The sequence below is a fragment of the Sciurus vulgaris genome (assembly GCF_902686455.1).
Source record: "Sciurus vulgaris genome assembly, chromosome: 17".
Lineage (NCBI taxonomy): Eukaryota > Metazoa > Chordata > Mammalia > Rodentia > Sciuridae > Sciurus > Sciurus vulgaris.
Genome location: NC_136478.1, coordinates 45,306,678 through 45,327,116, shown reverse-complemented (window position 1 = coordinate 45,327,116; position 20,439 = coordinate 45,306,678). Strand labels below are relative to the sequence as shown.

The 20,439-nt window shown below is 38.2% G+C and overlaps 2 protein-coding genes across 4 annotated transcripts in view; one reads left to right on the top strand and one right to left on the bottom strand.

The window, feature by feature from the left end:
* ZNF569 (zinc finger protein 569) overlaps nucleotides 1-6,513 on the bottom strand; it is a 73,505-nt gene extending 66,992 nt beyond the window's left edge. For 2 of the 3 annotated variants that reach the window (XM_079118810.1, XM_079118809.1), the window contains exon 1: nucleotides 6,235-6,513. The gene's annotated coding sequence lies outside the window, so the exon portion shown is untranslated. The other variant, XM_079118814.1, reaches the window with a different exon arrangement.
* Nucleotides 6,514-6,597: 84 nt separating this feature from the next.
* Nucleotides 6,598-20,439, top strand: part of ZNF570 (zinc finger protein 570) — a 33,859-nt gene continuing 20,017 nt past the window's right edge. Inside the window, exons 1-4 of the mRNA XM_079118838.1 lie at nucleotides 6,598-6,726; nucleotides 7,499-7,582; nucleotides 12,516-12,642; nucleotides 12,966-13,061. Of these exons, the coding sequence (XP_078974964.1) occupies nucleotides 7,550-7,582; nucleotides 12,516-12,642; nucleotides 12,966-13,061 (256 nt within the window). The 5' untranslated portion in view covers nucleotides 6,598-6,726; nucleotides 7,499-7,549. The remainder of the gene's footprint in view (nucleotides 6,727-7,498; nucleotides 7,583-12,515; nucleotides 12,643-12,965; nucleotides 13,062-20,439) is intronic.

The window sequence follows — 20,439 nt, the reverse complement described above, 5'->3', positions numbered from 1 at the left end:
AGTGTTTTGAGCATGAAGGGGTGTTGTATTTTGTCGAACACTTTTTCTGCATCAATTGAAATAACCATATGATTCTTATCCTTAAGTGTATTGACATGATGGATTACATTTATTGATTTACAGATGTTAAACCATCCTTGCATTCCAGGGATGAACCCCACTTGATCGTGGTGCACAATTTCTTAATATGTTTTGGATATGGTTGCCAGTATTTTGTTAAAGACCTTTGCATCTATATTCATCAAGGATATTGGTCTAAAATTTTCTTTCTTTGATGTGTCTTTGCCTGGTTTGCGTATGAGGGTGATATTAGCTTCATAGAATGAGTTTGGTAGGGTACCCTCCCTTTCTATTTCCTGGAATACTTTGAGAAGTATTGGAATGAGTTCTTCTTTGAAGGTCTTGTAGAACTCGGCCACTTTCACCAGTTCTATTCAACATTGTCCTCGAAACTCTAGCCAGAGCAATTAAGACAGACTAAAGAAACTAAAGGGATACAAAAAGGAAAAGAGGAACTTAAGCTGTCACTATTTGCTGATGACATGATTCTATATTTAGAGGATCCAAAAAACTCCTCCAGAAAACTTCTAGACCTCATCAATGAACTCAGCAAAATAGCAGGCTATAAAATCAATACGCATAAATCTAAAGCATTTTTATTCACAAGCAACGAAACAGCTGAAAGGGAAATGAGGACAACAACTCCATTTGCAATAGCCTCAAAAAAAAAATACTTGGGAATCAATCTAATCAAAGAGATAAAAGATCTCTACAATGAAAACTACAAAATACTGAAGAAAGAAATTGAGGAAGACCTTAGAAGATGTAAAGATCTCCCATGTTCTTGGATAGGCAGAATTAATATTGTCAAAATGGTCATACTACCAAAAGAGCTATACAGGTAATTTAATTTCCAATTAAAATCCCAATGATGTACCTTACAGAAATAGAACAAGCAATCATGAAATTCATCTGGAAGAATAAGAAACCCAGAATAGCTAAAGCAATCCTTAGCAGGAAGAATGAAACAGGGAGTATCACAATACCAGATCTTCAACTATACTACAAAGCAATAGTAACAAAAACGGCATGATATTAGCCCCAAAATAGACAGGCAGATCAATGGTATAGAATAGAGGACACGGACACAAACCCAAATAAATACAATTTTCTCATAGTAGACAAAGATGCCAAAAATATGCAATGGAGAAAAGATAGCCTCTTCAACAAATGGTGCTGGGAAAACTGGAAATCCATATGCAGCAGAATGAAATTAAACCCCTATCTCTCACCCTGCACAAAAATCAACTCACAATGGATCAAGGACCTCGAAATCAGACCAGAGACCCTGCATCTTATAGAAGAATAAGTAGATCCAAATCTTCAACTTGTTGGCTTAGGATCAGACTTCTTTAACAGGACTCCCATAGCACAAGAAATAAATGCAAGAATCAATAACTGGGATAGATTCAAACTAAATAGCTTTCTCTCAGCAAAGGAAACTATCAGCAATATGAAGAGAGAGCCTACAGAGTGGGAGAAAAATCTTTGCCACTCATACTTCAGATAGAGCACTAATTTCCAGAATCTATAAAGAACTCAAAAAACTCTACACCAAGAATACAAATAATCTAATCAACAAATGGGCTAAGGAAATGAATAGACACTTCACAGAAGAAGATCTACAAGCAATCAACAAACATATGAAAAAATGTTCACCATCTTTAGTAATAAGAGAAATGCAAATCAAAACTACACTAAGATTCCATCTCACCCCAATTAGAATGGCGATTATCAAGAATACAAGCAACAATAGGCGTTGGAGAGGATGTGGGGAAAAAGGTACACTCATACACTGCTGGTGGGACTGCAAATTAGTGCAGCCACTCTGGAAAGTAGTGTGAAGATTCCTTAGAAAACTTGGAATGGAACCACCATTTGACCCAGCTATCCCACTCCTCGGCCTATATATACCCAAAGAACTTAAAATCACCATACTACAGAGATACAGTCACATCAATGTTCATAGCTGCTCAATTCACAATAGCCAGACTGTGGAACCAACCCAGATGTCCTTCAATTGATGAATGGATAAAGAAACTGTGGTATATATATATACAATGGAATATTACTGAGCTATAAAGAATAATAAAATTATGGCATTTGCAGGCAAATGGATGAAATTGTAGAACATCATGCTAAGTGAGATAAGCCAATCTCAAAAATCCAAAGGATGAATGATCTCACTGATAAGCGGATGATGACATATTATGGGGGTTGGGAGGGGTGCAAGAATGGAGGAAGGAGGGACTGTATAGTGGGAAAAGAGGGGTGGGAGGGAAGGAAAAAAATAACAGAATGATTCAAACATCATTACCCTATGTAAATGTATGATTACGCAAATGGTATGCTGTTACTCCATGTACAAACAGAAACGCCATGTATGCCATTTGTTTACAATAAAAATAAATTTTTAAAAAAAAGAATGTGGGGCTGGGGTATAATGCTGGTGATTCAGGAGGTTGTGACAGGAGGATCATAAGTTCAAGGTCAGTTTCAACAACTTAGCCAGGTCCTAAGCAATGTAGCAAGACCCTATCTCAAAACAAAAAATAAAAAGGGCTGGGGACTTGGTCCAGTGGCAAAATGCCCCAAGTTTCAATTCCCAGTACCAAAAAAAAAAAAAATGTAGATGCCAAAAGACTTACTTCATTGGAACGCATAAATGTATCAATGGGAATTTGAGTGCTATTGTTACTTTTGCTTTGATTAATTTTTACAACATTATCTGGGCAAAATTGTATTCATTTCTGTGGGATATATGCTAAGTGTGGGATTACTGTATCATATTGCCACATGTAAATTGCAGTAGATACTAACAGTTGCCCACAATATTTCTACCAAGTAAAATTCCTATTAGTAGTGTAAGGATTCTAGTACTCTACATCGTTGCTACATTTGGTAGTTGCCTTTTCGGCACCTGTGATGGGTTGTATGTATTACTACAAGTTGGTTTTAATTTGCATTCCCTTGATTAACTTTACTAGTTTTATCATTGAGTGCTTTTAAATTTTTGCTCATTTGGCTTGGAGTTGAGTTGTGGCTCAGTGGTAGAGAGGCTTGCCCTGGCATGTGTAAAGGCCCTGGGTTCATACTCACACCACATATAAATAAATAAAATGAAAGATCCATTGACACTAAAAATTTTTTTTTAAATTTTTTTGCTCATTTATGTAGTGGGTACTTTTTCTAAATATATTTTTATTTGTTCTAATTAGTTATACATGACAGTACAATGCATTTTGACACATCATCCATAAACGGAGTACAACTTCTCATTCATCTGATTGTACATGATATAGGGTTACACAGGTGATGTAATCACATATGCACATAGGGTAATAATATCCAATTCATTCTACTATCATTCCTACCCCCATGCATCCTCCCCTCCCTTCACTCCCCTCTATCTAGTCCAAAATATCTCTATTTTCCCCACTCCCTATTGTCAATTAGCATCCGCATATCAGAGAAAACATTCCGTTCTTTGGGATTGGCTTATTTCAATAGCATATATTCGTCAGTTCCATCCATTTACCGGCAAATGCTATAATTTTCATTCTTCTTTAAAGTTAATAATATTCCATGGTGTATATATACCACAGTTTCTGTATCCATTCATCTGTTGAAGGGCAACTAGGTTGGTTCCTTAGCTTTGGCTATTGTGATCTGAGCTGCTAAAACATTGATGTGGCTGTTTAGTGGTGGTATCCCAATTTAAGGTCCTTTGGGTATAAACCTAGGAGTGGGATGACTGGGCCAAATGGTAGTTCCACTCCAAGTTTTCTTAGGAATCTCCATACTGCTTTCCATAGTGGTTGCACCAATTTGCAGTCCCACCAGCAATATATGAGTATCTAGTGGGTAACTTTTTTCTTATTGATTTGTATGAGTTATTTAAAGATTCTGGATGAGTATCCTCTGCCACATATATATACTGTAAATATATTCTCCCTCTTTGAAAGTTGGTTTTGCAGTCTTTTAATGGTGTCTTTATGGTACTGGGGATCAAATCTAGGGCCTCTCTCATGGTAGGCAAGTGCTCTACCACTGAGCTATATTACTATAACATTGATTTTATTGTTTTTCTGTCTCTCTATATATGTTATGTTACTAAGGATTGAACTCAAGGGTTAGGGCTAGCACTCCACCAGTGGAATTCACTCCCAATCCTTTTAGTTTTGAATTTTGAGACAGAGTCTAAATTGCTCAGGCTGGCCTCAAACTTGGGATCCTCCTGCCACAGCCTCCTGAGTATCTGGGACTACAGGGCACACCACCATATCTGGCTGGTTTTATTGCTTTCTTTCTTAAAGGCTTGCAGTACTTTATGGATAAAGCCCACTGGTTATCATCATTTCTTTGTCAGAACTTTTTTCTTTTTATTTTGTTATTGCAATACTCAGGGTTAAACATAGTGCTTTGTGTATGTGCATGCTAGAGCAGGGCACTCTACCATGAGCTATAACTCCCAGCTCTGTTTTTTTTTTCTTTTTAAATAATAGATTAATTTATCAGATTTTTTAAAAATTCTTTTGGTATTGGGAATTGAGCCCAGGGGTACTTTGCCACTGAGCTATATCCCCAGCTTTTTATTTTATATTTTGAGATTTATATTTAGTGAGGTCACTTAGGGCCTCACTAAGTTGCTGAGGTTAGCCTAGAACCTGTGATCCTGCTGCCTCCACCTCCAGAGTTGCTGGGATTACAGTTATGTGGCATGGCATCCAGTCACTTTTGAGATTTTTTTAGGTAGGTTTTAGCAAATCGTATTTTCCCAAGAATTTATACATTTTATCCAATTTTTCAGTTATTGTTGAAAAGCTAGTAACTTCCTCTTATTCTTTTGGGTATCTAGAGTATGTACACCAGGTGTTTTTTTTTTCATTATTGATATGGCTAGTGTTTTATTGACATTTATTAATCTTTTTCAAAGGATTTATAGTGTACATCTTTCACCTACCCCAATAACTGTTTAAGTGATATTACTTTACATAGAATTTAGGAAGCTTAATAATTCTATTCCTCTTTTGGCCTTAAGGCTATAATTTTCACAAAATTTCTTCTATATATGTTACAAACTCAAAATTAAATTGTTTTTATTTTTGTTTAAACAGTAATTAATCTCTTGGGGAGTCTTATGAGTCTTATTTTTTTTTACCATGTAGTTACCATTTCATGTTTTACCATGTAGTTCATTTGGTTGTAGATGGACACAATACCTTTATTTTATTTATCTATTTATTTTTATGTGGTGCTGAGGATCTAACTCAGTGCCTCACGGTTGAGGGGCAAGCGCTCCACCACTAAGCCATAGCCCCAGCCCTTCTGTACTTTTTATTTGTGTACATCCATATTTCCATGTACTACCCAATTATACATCTATTAGGTCTCTTGAAGTTAACCTTCATCACTATTTTTTAAAGTTTCTCTGTATCCCAGCACCTCAAATGGCATCTGGCACACAGTAGGTGGTTTCTAATTTTATACCACAGGGCACAATTGCACGGTACGTTATATACATTCCTACTCCACTTCCACAAATCAGTCCCTATCACAGCACAGTTCCACAGTTAACATTAAAAATGTCACATACGAAAAAGAAACAATCATACACATGATCACAGAAATGCAGTTTGCCCACCCCAGCACAAAGTTTCACACAATTACACTCAGAACCACATACAATGACATAAATGGTCCTGTATTCACACGCAAGAGCACAATCAAATGGTTTGAGGGGAGACGATAAATAAGAACTTTACATATAAACACTAAGTGTTCTAAGAGTATACAGTCAGATTAAGGATCTGTGGAGTGTGAGGGGAAGAGGTGCCATTAGGAACAGCCTCTTTGGAGATGTGACATTTGTATCTGTATGTATGCACTTTAAAGGGAAACTTCAAAGAAACCTGGTAGAAGAGCCATTATAGAAAGGGGAACTATTCACACCCACCGTCACCAAATCACAAATAAAGGAACCACATGCCACGGGTGACATTCTCTGTCCTATCCCCGCCGCTCTCAGTCTTCAAGGTAACGATCCCGCGACAGAGGCCCTGGGCGAGGAAGCAGGACTGGGCAGAAGCACCGTATGCCTACGCCCTTCACCTCCCCGCACCCGCGCCCCGCATTCCTACGGTGTTCCCGCACAGCCGTGCGCTCCGCACTCACCCTCTGCGGTCCAGGCGCAAACCTCTTCCCCCGCGGCGAGCGCGCACTCTAAGTTCCCCGCCCAGGTGGCCAAGGGAGGTGGGTCTCCCGCTTGGGTCTGCGCACTTCAAACCCAGACCATCCAATGTGACATTCCGCCCAGTCCCGGTGCCCGGCCCAGTCAGAGTCCAGAGAAATCAAGACTTTCGGACTCCGCTCTGGAAAGCCAGAGAGAAGAGGAGTGGGAGGACCCGGCGCAGAGCGGCGCCCGCGGAGCCCGACTCCGCAACGCTGCGGCCTTTTTCGCCTCGGACTACGTTTCCCAGCGGCCCCCGCGGGAGCTGGGCCGGCGGCCCCTTTGTGTCCTCCGGGGGCTGAGGAGCTGAGGTGCTTCATTCCTGGCCGGCTGAGGCTGGGTTCCGTCCAACTGAGGGTGGCGGGCGAGGCCCGAGTGGAGGAGATTCCCTGAGCCTTGGGGCGCGAACTGGATCTTCCCGCGGTTCAGTTCTGCAGGTGAGGGTGTGGGCTGAGGAGTGGCCTGTGGGTTTCCCCGACGCCCCTACCTGGGTGCCCTGGGTGACTCTGAGTGTAAGACAGTGGTCCGTACCGAACCTGTGAGACCGCCACCCGATGTGCGTGACCAGGTCGTGTCTGTGTGACTGTGGGTGCGAGTGAATCAATGGTTAGTACCCTAGAGGGTGAGTGAGAAAGGCGGGAGTGGGTGGGTGTTCTCCGCCCCCTGTGGTACCAGTACCCGCGGCCTCTTTGTGACTAGAGTGAGACCCCGGGTTGTGATACCCTGTTTGAGGCTTAAGGTGTGAGAGACCTTGTATGCCCCTGGCCTTTAACTGGTGTATGTCGGTTGACACTGTAGTAGTTTTTAAGATTCGGGGTATGTGAAGGAAGTAAGTGAGATTGTGTCCCACCCAGTGTCTTTTAGCCAAGTGATGTCAATGTGCCACCAAGTTTCAGAATCACTAATCTGTTGGGAAGAAGGACTGTGGACTCAATCAAACCTTTATCTGATCTTGCTAACTCTTATTTGTTATATAAATGATTGCATTCCACGGAGTCTTTGTTAAATCTGAAAGTCATCTGTTAAAATGATAAATTGGGAAGTGATTTAGAAATGAGTGAAACTGTATGCAAACAAATTCCTAGGTCTCCATTATGCTTTCTGTATTTGAGGGAAGATTGCAACCAGAGGAAAGAGAAGTCTAAAAGTCTAGACTGGTAATTCTGGATGCTGCAAGGGAAGTTTCTCATGTTCCCTTTCCCATGTCAGTCAACTGAGGTCACTGCCATTTCTCAAGGGAAGAGCCAGGAGGAAGAAGGAATGGCTTTTGGACTTCTTAATGCCATGTACCAGGTGAGTTAGGATTTTTCTCTTTCCTGAAGTACCTTCTTGCTTTTGAAAACAAGCAAATATTAACTTTCCTTCTGCTGAAACTTTTCTGAATAACCAATCATGTCACTTCTGAAAACCCTCCCTTGGTATTCCTATCTCTTTCAGGATAAATGAATGGCCTGCAGGACCCTACTGACTATCCCTCTTGACCTTATCTAATTTCACCCACTCAGTCAGTTCTTACTAGCTTCCTTGTAATGAGTTAAATACATTCTTTTTAAAAAAGTGTTATATATATATATATATATTTTAGTTGTTGATGGACCTTTATTTTATTCATTTATTTATGTGCAGTGCTAAGACTTGAACCCAGTGCCTCACACATACCAGGCAAGCACTCTACTTCCTGAGCCAAGCGCTGAGCAAACTTCCTGGCATGCTGTTCCCTCAGATAACAAATACAAGTCAACTTCTTCATTCTCGTCCCTGCCCAAACATCATGCAAACATTCAATTTTTATTAAGCACTTTTTAACTTTGGATACCACAGGGCTTAGTCCTGGTCCTCTTCCATCCTCTATCTAAACTCACTCTTGGATGATCTCATCCTGTCTCATAGCTTGACATACTATCTATTATGCCAACAACCACCAAATTGTATATAGTTTAGACCTCTCTCCTGAACTTGACTTTTATATCTAACTGCCTACTCAACATCTTCATTTGGTTTCATAATATCTCAAATGCAAACATCTATCAAATTGAGTGAAACGAGACAGTGGAAGTTTGGGAGCATGCGTGACATGATCTGATTCTCATTTTAGTAAGCCCACTGTGATTGCTGTTGAAAATAAACTGAATGGGACAAGATTAGAGACCGGGAAATTAACTAAGAAACTCTTATATTACACTCCTATAACAAGTAAAAATCTTCCATTACAGAGTTCTGCTTGTTCTGCCTTCAAAATATATCCAGAATCGGACTACTTTTTACTACCACCATTTCCATTCTGTTCTGAATCATCTCTCATTTGGATTAATGCTAGTCTCCTAACTTGAATTTCACCTTCCATTCTTGTCCTCTTTTAGTCTGTTCTCATCAGAGCAGTCATAGTGATCCTGTTAACACATTTGATATTCTTCACAGCGGTGGGGAGTGAATGGAAATAATAAAGAGCATAGTCAAATTATTGTAAGGGTAGGAAAAAATGAATGATAACTTAAGGAAAATGTGTAATTGACTAAGTTTCAGAATGGTGGGTGCTAAAGTTTGGATCTTGAGTCCCCCAAAGGCCCATGTGTTGAGATCTTGGTCCCTAGCCTGTGGACTAGTGGGAGGTAGTAGAAGATCTTAGGTCATTGGTGGTATGCCCTGGAAGGGGACACTGAGACCTTGGCCCCTTCCTGTCACCCCCACTCTCTCTTTCTTTTGGCGCCCCCCCCATATCTATCTCTCTCTCTCCATCTCTCTCTCTCTTCTCTCTCTCTCTCTCTCTCTCTGCCATCAGGTAAGCAGCTCCTCTGCCACACACCAAATGAGTATACTATAACATGCTGCACAATCACAGTTTCCAGCACAGTAGGGCCAACCATGAACTGAAACCTCTGAAACCCGGAGCTGAAATAAAAACTTTTCTTCCTTATGAGCTGATTATCTCAGGTATTTTGTTTCAGTGGCAGAAAAATGACTCACACAGTGGGTAGCCTGATGTTAACATTTCAGTAGGAAGGGACATTTTGAAGACGAAGGGAGAGGAGGGAATTGCTGGAAAAAATGTGCTTGAGTAGGTGAGAGGAGCTGCGAGGTTGACCTTTGCTAGGAAAGTGAGCTTTCATTTATAGTAATAAGGGCAAGTTAGAGTATATAGATGTAGTCAATGTATAGGTGTTAAGGGAGTTTGTGGAATTTCTGTTCAAAGGACTTGTTTTTTCAGTGTAACAGAACACCAGATCATCACATGAGAGTGAGGATGGAGGAGGAGGATGTATTAAAGATTTGAGGGAAAAGGGAAAGTATCAAGTGGTCACTTAAAGGAGTGGGGAAACAAATGTCCTAGGGAAATGTATCATGGAAGACAGCATTTTGACTCACTTGAGATTAGTGATCATGAATTTAAAGTGAGACTAGTTAGCATAGTTGGTGTGATTTTTCTCCAGTGAAGTTCACCTCTGCTGGTTATAGGTACAGAGTAAGTGGACAGATGGCTGTGGTTTAACCAAATGAATACAGTCGAGGGAAGGGCAGGGAAGTTGAGGGTATATGCAAGGGGTGGATATAACAAATTGTTGTGGTACAAAGTGAGGTTGTGTGGGGATGAGGAATAGTGAAAATGTGGTTAGATCAATGACTTATAGGTTCTAGTGGAGTCAAAGAGTTATCCTGATTGGGTATTAGAGGGTAATAGTTGAAATATAGGAGGTATAAATCAGAGTAGGGCAGTTGAAATTATGGAGGCATTGGTACTTACTGGCAATGATAAGATCTGGTCATGATCATGGACGTGAATGACTGTGGAAGTATGGAGGACAAGGTAATTGTAACAGGAGGACTAACAGACCAAGTTGTTGGGAGTTACTTATATGGATATTGAAATAGCCAAATATTATGCTAGGAATAGCATTTGAGAGGACAATGAGCCAGTTGCTGAAGTGTTCCAGGAATGAGAGAGAATTGATACCTACCAGAATTGTTAAGACAACTAAAATAAGGAGGGATAGTGAGTGACATGGTCTAATTTAATGAGATTTAAAACTGTCTTTTAGAAAGAAGGAAGGGAAAAATGGTCTGGAAACAATGTGAGAAGCAAAGAGGTCACCTGCATCACCTCCAAATACCGTGGCACAAGGAATGTGGAAAATAAGAGTCACCAGATGACAGGGCATCAGGGGAGTAGTCCACTCAGCTGAAAGCATTGTTTTTCTAAGGGCAAAAAGGTGAAGGGAACTATTTTTTGCTTCAGACTGATTTGACTGATAATTATGAATGAATTTTGAAGTATAGTTGTCCTTCAGAATCCCTGGGGTATTGGTTCTAGAACCCCTGCCAATATGAAAACCTACGGATGCTCAAGTCTCTGTCATAAATTAGTGTAGTATTTCTATATAACCTATGCAAATCCTCCCATATACTTTAAATCATCACTAGATTTACTTATAATACTTAATACATGCTAAATCCTATGTATGCTATACCGCATTGTTTAGGGAATAATAATAAGAAAAAATTGTCTGTACCTATTCAACACAATTTTCCCCCAAAATATTTTTATCTCAGTTGAATTTGCAGATGTGGAGCCCACAAATGTGGAGGGATAACTGTTATCATAATTTGTTAGGGAATAAGTGTTTTTAGAATTTAAACTCCTTATATTGACTTGGTTTTTATTTTTGTTGACTCCATAGATTAACTTAAAGAATTAGTGGAAAATGTCATATATAAATATGTATACATTTACTACATATATTTACATAAGCTGAGGAAAACATTTTGGTAAGCATTTATACCATACCAGCCAAACTGTTAGCAGTTGCAGAGAGGGAACTATTCACATTATCTGTCATGTAATTAAGTAAGAAAAAAATGTTACTGAGTTGAAAAATTCTTGGAGACCTTTGTTTCTTTAGGGACAGTTTCTTTTCTTTTCTCCAGGGGAGCGGGGGTAACCAGGAATTGAACTCAGGGGCACTCAGCTACTGAGCCTCACCCTAAGCCTTATTTTGTATTTTATTTAGAGACAGGGTCTCCCTGAGTTGCTTAGTGCCTCACTTTTGCTGAGGATGGCTTTGAATTTGTGATTCTCCTGGCTTAGCCTCCTGAGCCACTGGGATCACAGGCATGCACCACTGCACCCGACTAGGACAGTTTCTTTAATGGAGACAAAACTATCAAATGTGAAAAGAAGTCATGTCTTTTTATTGCCTTGACATGTTCACATTTTTTATTTTGGTAAAAAAATTTAATTAAAAATACCCATAACATATGTTAGTTTCATCAACAAGTGGTCACATTAAAGAAATATACAGTTCTTTACACAAAAATTCAAAAATCTGGGTTAAAGTATTTGAATTTCAATGGAATTGATGATTTGCTGTGCTTAGTGTAGCATAGTTTTCAGAAATATATGAAGTACTTCCTTATGTCACTTTTTTAAAAAAATATATTTTTAGTTGTCAATAGATCTTTTATTTTATTTATTTATATGTGGTGCTGAGTATTGAACCCAGGGTCGCATACATGCCAGGCAAGTGCTCTACCACTGAGCCACAACTCCAGCCCACCTTATGTCACTTTGTATCCCTGTATAGCTTCTAGCTTATTGAAATTTTCAAACAATTCATTCATTAATTCAATTTATTCAGTAAGTAGCTGGATGCCTCATGTGGATCAGATGCCATCCTTTGAGGATATAGTAGTGGTGGGGGAAGAGTATAGACAATTAATAACAAAATAAGTACTGTGTAGAAAAATAAAGCAGGATTATGAGAACAGGGAATTGGGTTAGGAGCATTGATCTGTGTGTGTGTGTGTGAGAGAGAGAGAGAGAGAGAGAGAGAGAGAGAGAGAGAAAGAGAGAGAGAGAGGAAGAAAAGAAGAGGAGAGAGAGAGAGATTTAGGGGATTGAACACAGAGGCACAGGGGTGCTCACCACTGAATTACATCCCTAGTTCTTATTTTTTATTTTGAGACAGGATCTTGCTAAGTTGCTGAGGTTGGCCTCAAACTTGCGATCCTTCTCCCTTAGCCTCGTTAATAGCTGGGATTACAGGTGTGAACCCTCATGCCTGACCAGCATTGCTCTTTCATTCAGAGTAATCTGAGAAGTACATCAGCCCTCAGGGGGAACATGGTTGACATATTTAAGGTTGTAGTATAAGGGAGAATCCTGTATGCCTGGGTCAGAGTAAATGAGGTGAGTATGGTCAGAGAGAAAGTTAATTAATTTATTTCCTTTCAGGAGTTGGTGACATTCAGAGATGTGGCTGTGGACTTCTCCCAAGAGGAGTGGAACTGTCTGAATTCCTCTCAGAGGCATTTATACAGTAATGTGATGTTGGAAAACTATAGGATCTTGGTGTCACTGGGTAAGGATATCTCCCCCTTGCAGAATTGTACTTCTATTCATAAAGGGCTATTTGCTACCACCTCTGTGAACTTCTGGGTAGCTGCTATCCAAAAGTGTCTGCTCCCTGTGCCAAACAAATGGTTTAATGTTTGTGGCGTTGGCAGGGGACAAGACAATAAAGCTACGTCTGAAACTTTATCTTCCTTGTCCTTCTGATACGTGTCCTTTCAACATTTTTCTTTGAATTCCTGTAAGCTCCATCTTCCCTGACTGGCCAAGAATTGAATCTGAGTTTTGAGCTATCCACAGATGACCAAGTACTGTTTCTTTCCATATGTGCAGGTCTTTGCTTTTCTAAGCCAAGTGTGATATTATTGTTGGAACAAGGAAAAGAACCGTGGATGGTGAAGAGAGAGTTCACAAGTGGCTTGTGCTCAGGTGAGTGAAGAGGAAATAGGCAGGCAAAACCCTTTGCAGATAGGATGGGGGTGTGGCTCATTGGCAGAGCATTTGTCTAACACATGCAAGACCCTGGGTTCCATCCCTAGCACTGAAAAACAAACAAACAAAACCTTTGTAAGTTACAGCTCAGTTTGATTCAAAGAAATCACCTCTTCTCTCTTTGTAGGCATATTCTCACATGTTCTAGGGCTTAACAGAAACTTAGGGCCTTCTAGGATGTTCTCCCACATTTGTTATTGTTAACTCTCCTTTTCACACTTCTTCCTCTCCTTTCTTGTAACTTATTTACTATTCTCTGAGTCCTGTTCCTTTTTGTTTCATAATCCTATCCTAGTATTTTTTTTTTTTTTCTTTTTTCTTTTGACACTAGGGATTGTATCCAGGGCTTCACACATGCTAGCTAGGCAAGTGTTCTACTACTAAAGTTATATCCCCAGCCCTCCTCTTCCAATGTTTTTTAAAAAAATCTTTTCTCAGCCCAGGTACAGGGACACATGCCTGTAATTCCAGTGACTCAGGAAGCTGAGGCAGGAGGACCACCAGTTCAAGGCTAGCCTGAGCAACTTAATATGACCCTGTCTCAAAGTAAAAAACAAGTAAAAGTGGTGGTAGACTGCCCCTAGGTTCAATTGTCAGTACAAAACAAAACAAAACAAAACAGAACAACTTTTTCCAATTTGATAAGCTTAAACCATACAGATAGCCATAAATGAAGTACCAGACTCAAATCCTGCCTGACATTTACATGCCAGTGAAATTTTAGGAATGTTGCTTAACCTGTGTGTGTGTGTGTGTGTGTGTGTGTGTGTGTGTGTGTGTGTGTGTGTGTTTAGTTGTGGATGGACACAATACCTTTAATTAATTAATTAATCAATTTTTTTGTGGGGGGGTGCCGGGGATTGAACTTAGGGGCACTCGACCACTGAGCCACCTCCCCAGCCCTATTTTGTATTTTATTTAGAGGCAGGGTCTCACTGAGTTGCTTATTGTCTCACTTTTGCTGAGGCTGGCTTTGAATTCGTGATCAACCTATCTCAGACTCCTGAGTCACTGGGATTAAGCATGCGCCATGGCACCTGGCACACATTTATTTATTTTTATTTGGTGCTGAGGTTCGAACCCAAAGCCCAAGTGTTCTACCACTGAGCTACAACCCCAGCCCCTTCACCTGTGCTTTTTTGTTTTGTCATCTCCACAATGGGATAATACTTTTAAAACTTCCATCTTATAGTATGAACTCAATACCTATTAGCTGCTATTAATAATAGTAGTAGTATGTTTCCAAACTCATTTTTCTCTGAATGATTACTTCATTTACCTTTAATCAACATTTTTGAATTTTCAATTTAAACAGAATATTTTGAATTCCATTCCCCAACTCACTCCCCAAGATGCTAGGGTGTTATATGTGTGTACAAATAATCAAACAATTGATAGGCTAGTTGCAGGGATATGATATAGCTATAGAACAACACATAGGAAGAGAAAGCTGACATAAAAGAAACTCAGAGAAAAGGTGAGAGGCAGCGGAGTGTGGGTAACTGAAGATGTTGGTCTTTAATGAAAACAGAGATCAGCAGCTGGAAAACATTTAAGGAAGAAGAGACTAAGAGTTTAGGATTGCAACATGGGAAGGATTTTCAGATAGACATAGGAAATAGGTAAAATGAAAGACAAATGTTTATTCTTTGTAAACGTTCTGTCAACCCCCTCCCCAGGTCACTCCCCAGTTGCCTCTACCCAATCCTTTGTGTCCTTGATCAATTTTCTAAGAAAACATCTTTGATGTGCAATTATAGTATCAAAGAATTTATGGTTAAATTTCATTAATATTAAGTGCATCACTCAAAAATACATTAGCACAAAAAAAGTAATACATAGGTTTTTGTTCTATTGTGGTTTAAATAATAGAACAAAAACCTATGTATTACTTTTTTTTTTTTTCTTCTTTTGTGGTACAGGGAATTGAACTCAGGGCCTTGCACATTCTATGCAAGCACTCTACCACTGAGCTACAATGCACCCCTTTTTATACTTTTATTTTGAGACAGGGTCTTGATAAGTTGCCCAAGTTTGCCTCAGATTTGCAATCCTCCTGCCTCAGCGTTCTGAGTAGCTGGGATGATAGGTATGTACCACTATGCTAGGCTCCACATAACTGCTTCTTAGCTTAAGAAAGAGAAAATTGTCCATGCTATTTCAAGTCCTTGAGGGCCTCTTTATGATGATACATGACTCCTTTATCCATGTCCCATCCCCACCCCTCTCTGGGGTGTCTGTTATCTTATGATTTTGTTTATCATGTCCTGGCTTTTCTTTATAGTTATGAGATTCCAAAACAAAATGTACATGTGTGTGTATTTAAACACAGTGTGTTTTCATCCATAAAAAGTCGAGAATATACCAGTGAAACTCCACAGCATGTACAACTGCAAGAATGGGTGCCTAATTAGACTAAGTTATGTTCCATGTATGTGTAATATATTAAAGTACACTCCAGTGTCAGATATATCTAAAAAAATAAGTAAAAATCTCCATAATAAGTCAGGGAAAAAAAGTTGAGAACATAACAGCACGGTGGCACACAGCAACTCAGGAGATTGAGGCAGAAGGATCACAAGTTTAAGGCCAACTTCTACAACTTAGTGAGACCCTGTCTTAAAAAATAAAAAGGGCTGGAGATGTGTCTCAGTGGTTAAATATCCCTGGGTTCAATCCCCAATACAAAAAAAAAAAAAAAAAAAAGTGAAAATATGTACACATACATGTATGTATATATAGAGAGAAATATATAAATATAAAGTTGAGAATATATATACTTTTTATGCATAGTGTATATTCATTCATTAGAAGTTGAATATGTACAATATATTCAATTTTATATATTTATTTTTATTTATGTTTTCTGTGGGTGTGTATATATATACACACATATATGTATGTATATATATTTTCATTCTTTTTTTGGATAAAAACATACTATGCATGTGATTCAGTGACCTTTTTTCTTTCATACTTGAAATTATGTTCCTGAGATTTAATCCATGTTGACTTTTGTAGCTGTGATCCATTGATTGATTAAAAAAAATTTTACATACCCTCCATTGTGGATTTTATCCATTGATGGTCACTTCAGTTGTTACATTTATGTTATTATAAATGCCACTGCTATGCACATTATACATGACTGCTGGTACACACATGCTGGAATTCATGTGGATAATATAGCCATGAATTTATCAGACAATGCTTGTATTAATTTACATTTCAAAAAGTGGTGTGTGAGAGTACCTGATGCTCACACTCATAATTTGTAAGTTCAGAATTTTTTGACAACCTGTCAGGTAGATGATACCCTTATATTTACAATGTGAACATCCTTGATTACTAAAGAAATTGACCATGTTTCCCATTTATAATAGCCGTTGGGATTTCTTCTTTTGCGAAGTGGCTGCTCAAGTCATTTGCTCATTTTAAGGAGATCACCATGTACTATATACATATACATATAAAATATTGAACCAATGAGATAAACTCATCATAAGATCTTTTTCATTTATTGCTAGTTGTTATTTGCCAATATATATGACAATATATATCTTTCACATACATATTTATAGTTCATATTTTTGATAATAGTTTTAAGAAATTTTTCTCAGATATCTTGTGAGATCATATTCCAAATTTGTCATCTAAAGATTTTCCTTATGTATTTAGGCCCATGATCCAGTAGGAATTGATTTTTGAGGATTATTTGAAGTACCAAGTGTCCCAGATGCTTTTTGAATAAATGATCCCTTTTTTCTGTTGTTCTGAATGTTACCTTGTAATATATCAAATTTTACTATATTTATGTGTCTGATTTTGAGGTTCATTCTATTCCATGATGAGTACTATACTATCTTAAAAATACTTTACTATAAGACTGTTACCCCAACATCATGTTTACAAAAAAAAAAAATCACTACACCTTGTTTACATTCTTCAGCATTTTTAGTTTCCTTTTTGCCCATCTAAATAAACTTTAGAATTAACCTGTCAGTTTCTCCCAGAAAACAACAAAAAGCTATTGACTGTGATTCAAATTTTATTCATAATCAATTTTGGAAATTTCGCTATTCATAAACATGTAGCTTGCAAATTATTTAGGTTTTTTTTCATTTTTTCCAGTGTTTTATAATTTAATCCCTAATAGCTGTGTAACATTTTCTGTAAATTAACTCCAAGGCATCTTAGTTTTGTTGCTGTGTTAAATGTTGTCTGTCTTCTGTTGTTCATTTATAGAAATGAAATTGAATTTATTCATTGACCTTTTATATTCAGCTACCTTGCCAGTCTCTCCTGTTAATGCTAATAATTTTTAAATTTCTTTGAATTTTCTATGTGGCCAGACATATCTGTGAACAATAGCAGTTTCTTCATTTTAAATTTTTATACCTTTAATTTCCTTTTCCCATTGCTCTGCCTTGTATCTCTAGCACAGTATGAATTCAAGTGGAAATAGTAGGTATTCTTGTGTACTTCTGGTCTCTGTGAGAGTACTGTAATATTTTATTATCAATAATTCTGATGTAGGGGCTGAGGTTGTAGCTCAGTGGTAGAGCGCTTGCCTAGCATGCATGAAGCGCTGGGTTTGATTCTCAGCACCATATATAAATAAATAAAATAAAAATGCATTGACAACTAAAAGAAACTTAAAAAAATATTCTGATGTTTAAAAGTTTTGGTAGATACCCTTTCTTTCCTATTAGCTAGAGTTTTGATCATGGCAAACTTTTAAGTTTTACTAAACGTTTTTCTTTATCTGTATATGATTAAGTGCTTTTAATTTTTGATTGTTAATTTAGTGGATTACATATTATATTTTTGACACTGAATCAATGAGATAAACTCATCTTTTTTTTTATTTTTCTATTGTAAACAAATGGAATGCATGTTGTTTCTCTGTTTGAACATGGCGTAAAGGCGTACCATTTGTGTAATCATAAATTTACGTAGAATAATGTTGTTTGATTCATTCTGTTAATTTTTTCCTTCCCCCACCCCTCCCACCCCTCTTTTCCCTCTATACAATCCTTCCTTCCTCCATACTTGCCCCCCTCCCTAACCCTAACTCTAACCCTAACACTAACCCTTCCCTCCCCCAATTATGTGTCATCATCCACTTATTAGCGAGATCATTCTTCCTTTGGCTTTTTGAGATTGGCTTATCTCACTTAGCATGATATTCTCCAATTTCATCCATTTGCCTGCAAATGCCATAATTTTATCATTCTTTATGGCTGAGTAATATTCCATTGTATATATATACCACAGCTTCTTTATCCATTCATCAATCGAAGGACATCTAGGTTGGTTCCACAGTCTGGCTATTGTGAATTGAGCAGCTATGAACATTGATGTGGCTGTATCTCTGTAGCATGCTGATTTTAAGTCCTTTGGGTATAGGCCAAGGAGTGGGATAGCTGGGTCAAAATGGAGTCCATTCCAAGTTTTCTAAGGAATCTCCACCTGCGTTCCAGAGTGGCTGCACTAATTTGCAGCCTCACCAACATGTAATGAGTGTACCTTTCTCCCCACATCCTCCCCAACCACATGTTGTTTGCTTGTATTCTTGATATCGCCATTCTATTGGGGTGAGATGGAATCTTAGTGTAGTTTTGATTTGCATTTCTCTTATTACTAGAGATGTTGAACATTTTTCTGTATGTTTGTTGATTGCTTGTAGATCTTCTTCTGTGAAGTGTCTATTCATTTCCTTAGCCCATTTGTCAACTGGATTATTTGTATTCTTGGTGTAGAGTTTTTTGAGTTCTTCATAGATTCTGGAGATTAGTGCTCTATCTGAAGTATGATTGGCAAAGATATTCTCCCACTCTGTAGGCTCTTTCTTCGCATTGCTGATAGTTTCCTTTGCTGAGAGAAAGCTTTTTACTTTGAATCTGTCCCAGTTATTGATTCCTGCTTTTATTTCTTGTGCTATGGGAGTCCTATTAAGGAAGTCTGGTCCTAAGCCAACATGTTGAAGATCTGGACCTACTTTTTCTTCTATCATCTGCAGGGTCTCTGGTCTGATTCCGAGGTCCTTAATCCATTTTGAGTTTAGTTTCGTGCATGGTGAGAGATATGGGTTTAGTTTCATTCTGTTGCATATGGATTTCCAATTCTCCCAGCACCATTTGTTGAAGAGGCTATCTTTTCTCCATTGCATATTTTTGGCACCTTTGTCTACTATGAGAAAATTGTATTTATTGGGTTTGTGTCCGTGTCCTCTGTTCTGTACCATTGCTCTACCTTTCTAGTTTGGTACCAATACCATGCCGTTTTTGTTACTATTGCTTTGTAGTAGAGTTGAAGATCTGGTATTGCAATACCCCCTGTTCACTCTTCTGCTAAGGATTGCTTAGCTATTCTGGGTTTCTTATTCTTCCAGATGAATTTCATAATTGCTTGCTCTATTTCTGTAAGGTACGTCATTGGGATTTTAATTGGAATTGCATTGAATTTTGTATAGCACTTAGGTAGTATGCCATTTTGACAATATTAATTCTTCCTATCCAAGACCATGGAAGATCTTTCCATCTTCTAATGTGTTCTTTAATTTCTTTCGTTAGTGTTCTGTAGTTCTCGTTTGTAGAGTCTTTCACCTCTTTTATGAGATGATTCCAAGTATTTATTTTTTTCGAGGCTATTGTGAATGGGGTAGTTTTCCTAATTTCTCTTCCTGAAGATTCATCACTTATTGTATAAAATGCGTTGGATATTATGAGCATTGATCTTGTGACCTGCTACTTTACTGAATTCACTTATGATTTCTAAGAGTTTTTCTGGTGGAATTTCCAGGTTCCTCTAATATATAATCTGTCATCAGTGAAGAGGGATAGTTTGAGTTCCTCTTTTCCAATTCGGTATCCCTTTTAATTTCTTTGGTTGTCTAATTGCTCTGGCTAGAGTCTCAAGAACGATATTGAATAGAAGTGGTGAAGAGGGCATCCCTGTCTTGTTCCAGTTTTAGGGGGAATGCTTCAGTTTTTCACCATTTAGAATGATATTAGCCGTGGGCTTAACATAAATGGCCTTTACAATGTTAAGGAATGTTCCCACTATCCCTATTTTTTCTAGTGTTTTGAGCATGAAGGGGTGCTGTATTTATCAAATGCTTTTTCTGCATCTGTTGAAATAATCATGTGATTCTTGACTTTAAGTCTATTAATATGGTGAATTACGTTTATTGATTTCCTGATGTTGAACCAACCTTGCATCCCTGGGATGAAGCCCACTTGATCATGGTGCACTATCTTTTTAATATGTTTTCTATGCGATTTGCTAAAATTTTGTTGAGAATTTTGTGTGT